Source organism: Entelurus aequoreus, linkage group LG13 (assembly GCF_033978785.1).
Source record: "Entelurus aequoreus isolate RoL-2023_Sb linkage group LG13, RoL_Eaeq_v1.1, whole genome shotgun sequence".
In the NCBI taxonomy this organism is placed as follows: Eukaryota; Metazoa; Chordata; class Actinopteri; order Syngnathiformes; family Syngnathidae; genus Entelurus; species Entelurus aequoreus.
In genome coordinates, this window is record NC_084743.1 from 1202636 (window position 1) to 1215501 (window position 12866).

At 38.0% G+C, this 12866-nt stretch overlaps 2 protein-coding genes across 2 annotated transcripts in view; both read left to right on the forward strand.

Annotated features, from left to right (window-relative positions):
• Positions 1-7422: 7422 nt before the first annotated feature.
• On the forward strand, positions 7423-8512 carry LOC133663708 (dynein axonemal light chain 4-like). The gene has a single exon (XM_062068390.1). The coding sequence runs from the start codon at positions 7810-7812 to the stop codon at positions 8128-8130; it is 321 nt and encodes a 106-aa protein (XP_061924374.1). The 5' UTR covers positions 7423-7809; the 3' UTR covers positions 8131-8512.
• A 1369-nt stretch (positions 8513-9881) lies between these two features.
• The window catches only part of LOC133663709 (protein YIF1B-like), a 13261-nt gene continuing 10276 nt past the window's right edge, over positions 9882-12866 (forward strand). Inside the window, exons 1-2 of the mRNA XM_062068391.1 lie at positions 9882-10040; positions 10214-10313. Coding sequence (XP_061924375.1) covers positions 10004-10040; positions 10214-10313 — 137 coding nt within the window. The 5' untranslated portion in view covers positions 9882-10003. The remainder of the gene's footprint in view (positions 10041-10213; positions 10314-12866) is intronic.

Consider the following 12866-nt stretch of genomic DNA (forward strand, 5'->3'; position numbering starts at 1 on the left):
TCTCTCATAAAAATCAAAAAGTTAACATTTATTATCGCAACACACACCGAGTGATCGCCACAAAATAATACATCAAATCAAATCGAATCGTTCACACTAAAAAATGCCGGGTTATTTTGCTAACCCAATTTATGAGTTGCGAGTATTGGGTTAAATTTTGGAGTTATTTTTATGAAGAGCAATCCATTTTTCGGGTTGTATTTATAAGGGTATTAGCATAACTCAATTTCTGGGTTTCAAAACTATGAACCATGTTTGGGTTGTTTTTCAATGAGTAATGCATTTTTGGGTAAAATACTTTTTTTATTTTTATTAAAAAGGTAATTTTTTCTTGAAGGGAATTTTATTAAGGATTAATCTCATTAACATTATTTACAATCACACATCTTATGTACATGAAAATATTTGAGCATGCTGTATAGGACTACTACGACCATAAACAGCATTTATTGTAAAAAAAAATTCACTCATATCTTGCTTTTCAGTATATTCTAATAGAATAAAAATAATTGTAATCAGTAGTCGGGAAGGATTAGGACAAACCAGCAGTAAAATGTATCATTTTTAACTATTGGGCCAACATTTTTTAGTGTGTAGCTCCTGAATCCTGAATCATGAGGTGGCCGAAGATTCCCACCTTTCGTCGCCATCTTGTGGACAACGTGAGTAAATTAGGCTGAAGACCATGAATTGTACTTGAAATGGGATTTACCTATATGACCCAATCCAAACAACCTTCCCTAGTCATGGCGCAAAAAAAATGCAACCAACACAAGATGTCAACACTTGATATTTCTCATTGATTAAAAAACTGAGGTCATCACAGAAGTAAACAAGGTAGGAGTCCAACTTTCACATACTCTTAATATCTAATTATATTAATTATATATCCATTATATTAACATATGTACACACACACATATATATAGGCAATGTGTGTGTATGTATATGTGTATATATATATATATATATATATATATATATATATATATATATATATATATATATATAAAATTCAGACACCCCTGGTGCAATGTAAACTTTATACTTATTTGAAAAATCTAAAGACTGTGTGTTGCTCGATGGTATTTATAATGCATGACTTGCAATACAATAAACAATTGACTAATTTAGAGTTGCATTACCTTTAATACCTGCCGTTTCAATTTCGATACACATTTTCAACAGTTTTACTATAAAAAAATATGATAAAATATGACATAATTCCACATTGCATTAACGGAGTAAGTGTTCATACTGATGTGTCAGTAGAAAAAAATACCCCTTTCAAATTTGGCAAAGTTTCTCTGCAGAAATCATGTCTCTCGTTTCTTCTTTGTGGCAACCTTGCAGGATCACTGGACAGCCCTCTACTTAGTCAATTACTGCCCTCTTGTGGATGGCACGTTTAATGCATGCAATTGATCTGATAGGTCAGGCTTTTCAGGGGAAAAAAACAAATGATGTACACCAGGGGTCACCAACGCGGTGCCCGCGGGCACCAGGTAGCCCGTAAGGACCAGATGAGTAGCCCGCTGGCCTGTTCTAAAAATAGCTCAAATAGCAGCACTTACCTGCCTCTATTTTTTAAATTGTATTTATTTACTAGCAAGCTGTTCTCGCTTTGCTCGACATTTTTAATTCTAAGAGAGACAAAACTGAAATAGAATTTGAAAATTTCAAGAAAATATTTTAAAGACATGGTCTTCACTTGTTTAAATAAATTCATTAATTTTTTTACTTTGCTTCTTATAACTTTCAGAAAGACAATTTTAGAGAAAAAATACAACCTTAAAAATGGTTTTAGGATTTTTAAACACATATACCTTTTTACCTTTTAAATTCCTTCCTCTTCTTTCCTGACAATTTAAATCAATGTTCAAGTATTTTTATTTTTTATTATAAAGAATAATAAATACATTTTAATTTAATTCTTCATTTTAGCTTCTGTTTTTTCGACGAAGAATATTGGTGAAATATTTCTTCAAACTTATTATGATTAAAATTCAAAAAAATTATTCTGGCAAATCTAGAAAATCTGTAGAATCAAATTTAAATCTTATTTCAAAGTCTTTTGAATGTCTTTTAAAATTTTTGTTCTGGAAATTATAGAAGAAATAATGATTTGTCTTTGTTAGAAATATAGCTTGGTCCATCCATCCATCCATCCATTTTCTACCGCTTATTCCCTTTGGGGTCGCGGGGGCGCTGGAGCCTATCTCAGCTACTATTGGGCGGAAGGCGGGGTACACCCTGGACAAGTCGCCACCTCATCGCTTGGTCCAATTTGTTATATATTCTAACAAAGTGCAGATTGGATTTTAACCTATTTAAAACATGTCATCAAAATTCTAAAATTAATCTTAATCAGAAAAAATTACTAATGATGTTCCATAAATTCTTTTTTTTTTTTTTTTTCAAAAAGATTCGAATTAGCTAGTTTTTCTCTTCTTTTTTTCGGTTGAATTTTGAATTTTAAAGACTCGAAATTGAAGATAAACTATGTGCCAAAATTTAATAGTCATTTTTTTCGTGTTTTTTCCTCTTTTAAACCGTTAAATTACGTGTAAATATCATTAATTATTAATAATAACATAGAGTTAAAGGTAAATTGAGCAAATTGGCTATTTCTGGCAATTTATTTAAGTGTGTATCAAACTGGTAGCCCTTCTCATTAATCAGTACCCAAGAAGTAGCTCTTGGCTTCAAAAAGGTTGGTGACCCCTGATGTACACTTACTATTTAAAACCATCACTAAAAAAATAGTGTTTATAGAGTAAAAAATATATATATGTATATATACATATATACAATTAAATAAAATGGACATATTGCATATTAACAGTATTTTTGCTAATTACTTTAATACGCTGACTTCAACCGGAAGTAGTTTGACGTGTCTTTGGTAACAATCATGAGGCAGTAAACAAACGTCGAAACCCAAGGATGACCCAAGATAATTAAGAAAACACGACAAGGGAAGCTTGGAGGTTTTATTGACATAATTACACTTTTTGTGACATAATTACACGTTTGCTTACGTATTCATACATTTGGAAAGCGACAAAACGCACATCAATTTAATCAATTTTTTTTTTTAAATATTTGTACAAACTACTTCCGGGTGATTGCAGCTTGCAAACATGAAGTTTAGACTTAATTGCTAGATTATGAACTATGGAGATATTCACAAAAGTGGCGTGAAAAAGTGTTGGTTTAAAATGGAAAAACTAATGACACACGGATACACTGTCAGTGTATGTTTCGGTCATTTAATTTTCGTAAGAAAATTTTTAAAAAATAGGGTTATTGTTTTTGTGTTGAAAAGCAGTAACTACATTTAAAAAAAGGTTTGATTTTCATTTCATAGGTCTTATAACAAAAAAATCTCCATTACACCGAAACTAACACTTTTCAGCCTGACACCGGATTTTTTTATTTATTTTCAAAGTAAAAGTGGGGCTACTCCGGTACCCGTAGGAGCTCTATACAGAAATGATTTTAGACATGGCATAAAGAGGACTGACATTTACAGACGTCTCTACGCACATATCACACGAAAGTGGAAGCAAAAAAAGGACTTTTATCACGCACCATACAACACTATAGTAAAGATTTTCCCACAAGGTCCTGTCTTTTAAAATCGCTACTTAAGAAACGCATCCGTTTTGGTCTGTTTTTTTCAGTTTCCGTTATGTGTGTGGAGATATCCAATGATTTCGAAAAATGTATAACCTTGTAGGGCTCCTCCATACATTTTAACCAGAGTCACAGGAAAACGGTTACCGTCGTAATTGTCACCCATTTTATTTATGGCTCCAGTACTCTGTTATAAGTTGTTACACAGTATATGCCTTGAGCTCTTATTTTGAAGGTGTGTTTTCTGACAAGACGAAGCTCCGCCATTGCTAGCTGCGGCTAACTGAGATTAAGCTAGCTGACTCTCCGAACTTTATGGTAATTAGACGTCTTTCTCACCGCTGCCACCAACGTAACCGAGGGGTTTATATATGTCGCCTATACTGTATACAACTACACAATAACAAACACGGAGGCTCCGGTTTTACACGAGGGCCACTTTAATTTGTTTGTTTTCAAAACAACTTGTCACCACTTCCGCTCTTGGCGCCTTCAAAATAAGAGCTTGAGGCATATACCGTATAAGAGCTTATAACAGGAACTTAACATCACAAAGAGGCAAGTCCATAAAAATAGGTTTCAAAAGCAAAGATGTGTCATAGGGGCTTCAAAGAGGATTTGAGCAGTGGCGCTAAAAAATATTTAGAAAATAAAACCTCTGGCATCTGCAAATGGGACAAAAAAACATCAGTTTTGGTCTGGTTTTTTTTTGTTTGCAATTTCATCTTAAAATTAACGTCTGAAATTCGTACCGAAAGCACGACAACATGCCTCTTTGTGATGTTAAGTTCCCGTTATAAGCTGTTACACAGTATATGCCTTGAGCTCTTATTTTGAAGGCGTGTTTTCTGACAAGACGAAGCCCCGCCGTTGCTAGCTGACTCCGAACTTTACGGTAATTAGACGTCTTTCTCACCGCTGCCACCAACGTAACCGTGGGTTTATATATGTCGCCTATACTGTATACAACTACAAAATAACAAAACACGAAGGCTCCGGTTTTACACGAGGACCACTTTAATTTGTTTGTTTTCAAACCAACGTGTCATCACTTCCGCTCTTAGCGCCTTCAAAATAAGAGCTTATAACAGGAACTTAACATCACAAAGAGGCAAGTCCATAGAAATAGGTTACAAAAGCAAAGACGTGTCATGGGGGCTTCAAAGAGGATTTGAGCAGTGGCGTTTAAAAAAATATTGATTTAGAAAATAAAACATTTGGCATCTGCAAATGGGGGAAAAAACATCCGTTTGTTTGTTTGCAATTTCATCTTTAAAATAAACGTCTGACATTCGTACCATTCGTACCGAAAGCACGACAACTTGCCTCTTTGTGATGTTAAGTTCCCGTTATAACCTGTTACACAGTGTATGCCTTGAGCTCTTATTTTGAAGGCGTGTTTTCTGACAAGACGAAGCCCCGCCGTTGCTAGCTGACTCCGAACTTTACGGTAATTAGACGTCTTTCTCACCGCTGCCACCAACGTAACCGTGGGTTTATATATGTCGCCTATACTGTATACAACTACAAAATAATAAAACACGAAGGCTCCGGTTTTACACGAGGACCACTTTAATTTGTTTGTTTTCAAACCAACGTGTCATCACTTTCGCTCTTAGCGCCTTCAAAATAAGAGCTTATAACAGGAACTTAACATCACAAAGAGGCAAGTCCATAGAAATAGGTTACAAAAGCAAAGACGTGTCATAGGGGCTTCAAAGAGGATTTGAGCAGTGGCGTTTTTAAAAATATTGATTTTGAAAATAAAACCTATGGCATGTGCGAATCGAAACAACAACATCCGTTTTGGTAGTTTTTTTTGTTTGCAATTTCATCTTAAAATAATCGTCTGAAATTCGTACCGAAAGCACGACAACTTGCCTCTTTGTGATGTTAAGTTCCTGTTATAAGCTGTTACACAGTATATGCCTTGAGCTCTTATTTTGAAGGCGTGTTTTCTGGGAAGACTAAGCTCCGCTGTCGCTAGCTGCGGCTAACTGAGATGAAGCTAGCTAACTCTCCAAACTTTACGGTAATTAGACGTCTTTCTCACCGCTGCCACCAATGTAACCGAGGGTTTATATATTGTCGCCTATACTGTATACAACTACAAAATAACTAACATGAAGGCTCCGGTTTTACACGAGGACCACTTTATTTCGTTTGTTTTCAAAACAACTTGTCACCACTTCCGCTCTTGGCGCCTTCAAAATAAGAGCTTGAGGCATATACCGTATAAGAGCTTATAACAGGAACTTAACATCACAAAGAGGCAAGTCCATAAAAATAGGTTACAAAAGCAAAGATGTGTCATAGGGGCTTCAAAGAGGATTTGAGCTGTGGCGCTAAAAAATATTTAGAAAATAAAACCTCTGGCGTCTGCAAATGGGAAAAAAAAACATCCGTTTTGGTCTGGTTTTTTTTTGTTTGCAATTTCATCTTAAAATTAACGTCTGAAATTCGTACCGAAAGCACGACAACTTGCCTCTTTGTGATGTTAAGTTCCCGTTATAAGCTGTTACACAGTATATGCCTTAAGCTCTTATTTTGAAGGCGTGTTTTCTGACAAGACGAAGCCCCGCCGTTGCTAGCTGACTCCGAACTTTACGGTAATTAGACGTCTTTCTCACCGCTGCCACCAACGTAACCGTGGGTTTATATATGTCGCCTATACTGTATACAACTACACAATAACAAACACGGAGGCTCCGGTTTTACACGAGGACCACTTTATTTTGTTTGTTTTCAAAACAACTTGTCACCACTTCCGCTCTTGGCGCCTTCAAAATAAGAGCTCGAGCCATATACCGTATAACAGCTTATAACTGGAACTTAACATCACAAAGAGGCACGTCCATAGAAATAGGTTACAAAAGCAAAGACGTGTCATGGGGGCTTCAAAGAGGATTTGAGCAGTGGCGTTTAAATAAATATTGATTTAGAAAATAAAACCTCTGGCATCTGCAAATGGAAAAAAAAAACGTGTTTTGGTCTGGTTTTTTTTGTTTGTTTGTTTGCAATTGCATCTTAAAATTAACGTCCGAAATTCGTACCAAAAGCACGACAAAAACAAAGTGTAACCTATTTTTATGGACTTGCCTCTTTGTGATGTGAAGTTCCTGTTATAAGCTCTTATACGGTATATGCCTCAAGCTCTTATTTTGAAGGCGTGTTTTCTGATGAAGCTAGCTGACTCTCCGAACTTTACAGTAATTAGACATCTTTCTTTTGCGGGGCCTCGATCCCACCGCTGCCACCAACATAACCGAGGGTTTATAATGTTATGTCGCCTATACTGTATACAACTACAAAATAACAAACACGAAGGCTCCGGTTTTACACGAGGACCACTTTATTTCGTTTGTTTTCAAAACCACTTCCGCTCTAAGCGCCTTCAAAATAAGAGCTCGAGGCATATACCATATAACAGCTTATAACAGGAACTTAACATCACAAAGAGGCAAGTCCATAGAAATAGGTTACAAAAGCAAAGACGTGTCATAGGGGCTTCAAAGAGGATTTGAGCAGTGGCGTTTAAAAAAATATTGATTTAGAAAATAAAACATTTGGCATCTGCAAATGGGGGAAAAAAACATCCGTTTGTTTGTTTGCAATTTCATCTTTAAAATAAACGTCTGACATTCGTACCATTCGTACCGAAAGCACGATAACTTGCCTCTTTGTGATGTTAAGTTCCCGTTATAAGCTGTTACACAGTATATGCCTTGAGCTCTTATTTTGAAGGCGTGTTTTCTGACAAGACGAAGCCCCGCCGTTGCTAGCTGACTCCGAACTTTACGGTAATTAGACGTCTTTCTCACCGCTGCCGCCAACGTAACCGAGGGGTTTATATATGTCGCCTATACTGTATACAACTACAAAATAATAAAACACGAAGGCTCCGGTTTTACACGAGGACCACTTTAATTTGTTTGTTTTCAAAACCACTTCCGCTCTTAGCGCCTTCAAAATAAGAGCTCGAGGCATATACCGCAGCTTATAACATCACAAAGAGGCAAGTTCATAAAAATAAGGTTACCAAAGCAAAGACGTGTCATAGGAGCTTCAAAGAGGCGTTTAAAAAAATTTTCCCTCCTTGGATTAAAAAGTGACGCGATTTATACTTTGCCTTACTCTTGAACCAACTTGAGTCCTCCGAGGGCGGGCGGGATGGCGGATGACGGCGAGGAAGACCCGGAGGAGAACCGCAAGAGGCGGACGCACACCTTCCCCATCGTCCGACACACGGACATGCCCAAGCCCATGAAGACGGAGGCCATCGCCTTCTGCATGGCGGCCTTCGAAAAGTTCGCCAACAACAACGAGCACGCGGCCAAGATGGTGAAAGAGGCCATGGACCAGAAGTTCGGCGCCGCCTGGCACGTCGTCATCGGCGAAAGCTTCGGCTTTGGCGTCACTCATGAAACGAAGAATCTCCTCTACATGTTCTTTGGGGGGAACTTGGCGGTTTGCTTGTGGAAGTTCTGCTGACGTCATCATTTGATCAAATAATCATCTGAACGCTGTTCAAATAAAATATAACAAATGACGTCACTTCCTTGTTTACAATGACTTTCTTCTTCGCTGGCAGTATCTGCGCACACTAGCGCCGCCTGCCGGGCTGGCGTGTGGGAAACCGGAAACGGCCGTAAATACGCCACCTGTATTTTAATATTTTTGGATATGTACACAAAAATGGTACAATAATAAAACGCACAAACTTGTACCCTAAATAAACTACATTATAAAAAAGTACAGTTTGTCACTCGCCGGTTTACTGAGCTGCCAGATTCGTTGGCGCATGCGCCAAACGTCGTTCCTACTCCCGTTTTAAAAAAAAAAAAACAATTTTCTAAAATATACGTAGTAGTTTAGTAAAAAAAAAAATGGTTCGAAAAAGTATTTATAACATCAAATATTCGAGGACTAGAGTTTTCCACTCATCAAAAAAATAAATAAAAACCGTAGCACTGAAGGAAGTAAATGTAAGCAAATGTAGCGCATGCGTAAACGGATCGGGCAGCATAGTAAATCGAGCAATGAAATGAATTTTTTTTATTGAAAATTTGCACAATTTTCTAAAAGTTTCACAACAAATAGCTTATCTGACTCAATATACTTGTTATATTATATATTATGTTATAATATATTAAATTATGTTATACTATGCTTGTGGTATTCAAGTATTCATCCATCCATCCATTTTCTACCGCTTGTCCCTTTTGGGGTCGCTGAGTATTCATCCATTCATCCATCCATTTTCTACCGCTTGTCCCTTTTGGGGTTGCGGGGTATTCAAAGATCCCTAAATGAAAATACAAGATTTGGTAGTTGCACTTGCATTTAAAAAAATAAACAATAAGGGACAAGCGGTATAAAATGGATGGATGGATGATCTATAAATACTGCACATTAAAATGCATCATACATTTTGTATTAACACAAGATTGTGTCTATTGAAATTTCACCAGGTGTGAATGAATGATAGGTTCTCACTTCTCTGTGAAGCGCTTTGAGTGTCTAGAAAAGCGCTATATAAATCTACTCCATTATTATTATTATTATTACTAAAATTCAAATAAATGAGCCGTGATTTTTTTTGGTACTGCATTACCTCAACAAAAAAAAAACTGGAAAATTTAAAAAAGCATATTTTTCAACACTTCAAATTTACAAATAAGATGAAATTAAACATAAAACAGTCATAATCCACTCATCAAAATGCATATTTCCTATCTTAACTGCAATATAAAATAAAAGATTGTCTTCCGAACAAAAACTGCATTGTAATAAAATACCAACGAATTATAATTACTACCAAACATATCCGCCGGGTGGCAGCCTTTCATGAAGCCTGCGAGATTTTTTAAAGACGAAGAACATCCTCGATGGGAATTTCGGCTCTTTTAACGAATCTATTTTTTGTGACTCAACTCACAAAAAAAGCCGTTCCTTCCGCCTTCCATATGATACTATTAAAAATGTATAGCTTGAATTGATTTCTTACTAAATTACATGTGAAACAAATACGTAATTTACATGTATGAATATATCAAATACCTATATTATTTTATTTATAAACAATATGGAACACATTGCTATAAAAACAGACCCATCTCAATTAAAATAGGTTTATTATGATGATGTGTTATTCGTAAATATTTATAGCGAAACAACAAGACATGGCACAATGAAATACTGTGCGAATAAAAATGAATAAACTGACACTATAAGGGGGGAGACGACCCCTCCCGGCTGAGAGCCGCCTCAAAGCACCGGATCGTTTCTGAACGACTCACAACTAGTAGCCGCTTCTTTGCTAACGTTTCACCTGCGGCACAGCGAGCGGACAATAACCCACCAAATGGACAACACGGCATCCCAAAAAGGTTTCAGACAACGTAAGTCACGTACGTCATTTTTATAGATCGTTTTAATGGCGACGCGGCGTCGTAGCTTTGCTAGCTGTGTGCGCTGTTGTACTCGCACCGGATTGAATGGCGACGCTAGCACGTTAGCATTGACGTGAAACAAAAACAAACCGACACTGACCTTATCGCTTGTCTTCACCTAGAGCCTAATGTGCGGCTACGGAACAGTTCCACGGAGGGCTTCGATGGCAGTCAGCTGTTTGAGGACACGAGTGGATTACCTGGCTCTCAGACACCATACAGGTGAGGTCCACACATAATTGACGTCACTGGATTAGCCACGCCCCCTTTTAGCTGTGAGCCGAAACTAAAGGTTGTCAAAAAGTTTTCGTACCAACATGCAAAAGTCCACATTGTGCTGAATACTATTGAAAATAATAATCTCGCATATCAGGGCCGATACTTATACCGATTATTAGTAGTCAAGGAGGCCGATAACCGATATTTGGAGCCGATATTCAGAATCAGAATACCTGTATTGTCATTGTATGGAAAGAACAAAATTGGACAGCAATCCAGCTCAGTGCTTTTAAAACAAACCTACATAAAATAGTCTTAAAGTCCTACTGAAACCCACTACTACCGACCACGCAGTCTGATAGTTTATATATCAATGATGAAATATACGGCCGGGTTAACTTATAAAGTGCAATTTTAAAATTCCCGCCACACTTCCGGTTGAAAAACTCCTTTGGATATGATTTATGCGCGTGACGTCACAAAATCCACGGAAGTGGTTGTACCCCATCAACCCGATACAAAAACCTCTTGTTTTCTTCGACAATATTCCACAGTATTCTGGACATCTGTGTTGGTGAATCTTTTGCAATTTGTTTAATGAACAATGGAGGCTGCAAAGAAGAACGTTGTAGGTGGGATCGATCTGTGTATTAGCGGCTAAGTACAATACTTACAGCAACACAACAAGGACTACTTACTTAGCAGACGCCTAGCCGATGCTTGCCACCAAACCCACGGATGAAGTCCTTCGTCGCGCCGTCGATCGCTGGAACGCAGGTGAGCACGGCTGTTGATGGGAAGATGAGGGCTGGCTGGCGTAGGTGGAGCGCTAATGTTTTTATCATAGTTCTGTGAGGTCCGGTTGCTAAGTTGCTAAATTAGCCTTAGCGTCGTTAGCAACAGCATTGTTAAGCCTTACCAGGCTGAGAATTTTTAACCAATAGTATTGTTGATCTTCTGTCTATCCTTCCAGTCAGGGGTTTATTTCTTTTGTTTCTATCTTCATTTGAGAACGATGCTATCATGTTAGCTCAGTAGCTAAGTGTGTCACCGATGTATTGTCGTGGAGATAAAAGTCACTTTTAATGTCCATTTCGCGTGCTCGACTCTCATTTTCGAGAGGATATAGTATCCGAGGTGGTTTAAAATACAAATCCGTGATCCACAATATAAAAAGGAGAGTCTGGAATCCAATGAGCCAGCTTGTACCTAAGTTACGGTCAGAGCGAAAAAAGATACGTCCATCGCTGCCTCTCAAGTCCTTCACTGTAACGTTCCTCATCTACGAATCTTTCATCCTCGCTCAAATTAATGGGGTAATCGTCGCTTTGTCGCTCCGAATCTCTCGCTCCATTGTAAACAACGGGGAATTGTGAGGAATACTAGCTCCTGTGACGTCACGCTACTTCCGGTACAGGCAAGGCTTTTTTTTATCAGCGAGCAAAAGTTGCAAACTTTATCGTCGATTTTCTCTACTAGATCCTTTCAGCAAAAATATGGCAATATCGCGAAATGATCAAGTATGACACATAGAATGGATCTGCTATTCCCATTTAAATAAGAAAAAATCATTTCAGTAGGCCTTTAAGACAACAACAATAATAAAACAATTTAAAATTTAAAAACATAATAAAATGTTAAAAAAAACTTTTTGCACAGTAGATCTTTATCAGAGGTAAGCAAGTAATAAAGTGGTGAGTGTTCAGGTAAGTGCAGAGTTTAGGGCAATAACAGCTCTAGGATAGAAACTGTTTTGCAGTCTATTTGTCCTTGCTTTGATCGTCTTATAGCGCCTCCCTGAGGGCAAGAGTTCAAGCCAGTGGTGACCTGGGTGGGATGAGTCCTTGAGGATGCTGTTTGCTCTCCTGTTACAGTGTCTCTTATGCAGGTCCTCTAGAGATGTAAGAAGACATGCAGTGATCTTCTGGGCCGCGTTTATGACCCCCTGTAGTGAAGTGAAGTGAAGTGAATTACATTTATATAGCGCTTTTTCTCAAGTGACTCGAAGCGCTTTACATTGTGAAACCCAATATCTAAGTTACATTTAAACCAGTGTGGGTGGCACTGGGAGCAGGTGGGTAAAGTGTCTTGCCCAAGGACACAACGGCAGTGACTAGGATGGCGGAAGCGGGGATCGAACCTGCAACCCTCAAGTTGCTGGCACGGCCGCTCTACCAACCGAGCTATACCGCCCCCTACTGTTATCTCTTTCTCTCTGCCACCGTGCAGCTAGAAAACCACACGGAGATGCCGTAGATCAGTATTGACTCAACGGAGCAGCGATAGAAGGACAGGAGCAGGTCATCAGCCAGATCTATTCAGTAGAAGTTATTTAAATACAACTGGACAAGCCTTCAAGTTGTTATTTTTTAGGAAACGTGGGACCAGTAGGACCAGTAGGATAGGATATACAACAAAACTATGTTTTCAGCACAAACCCGTTCAAGATTAGACAAACAAACAGTGTACAGGGTTACAGAACGAGGCGCCCCGAAAAAGGTGGGAAAAATACAATACAATCTACAATCTAGACTGGGCTCCTAAGGGGGCCTAGTC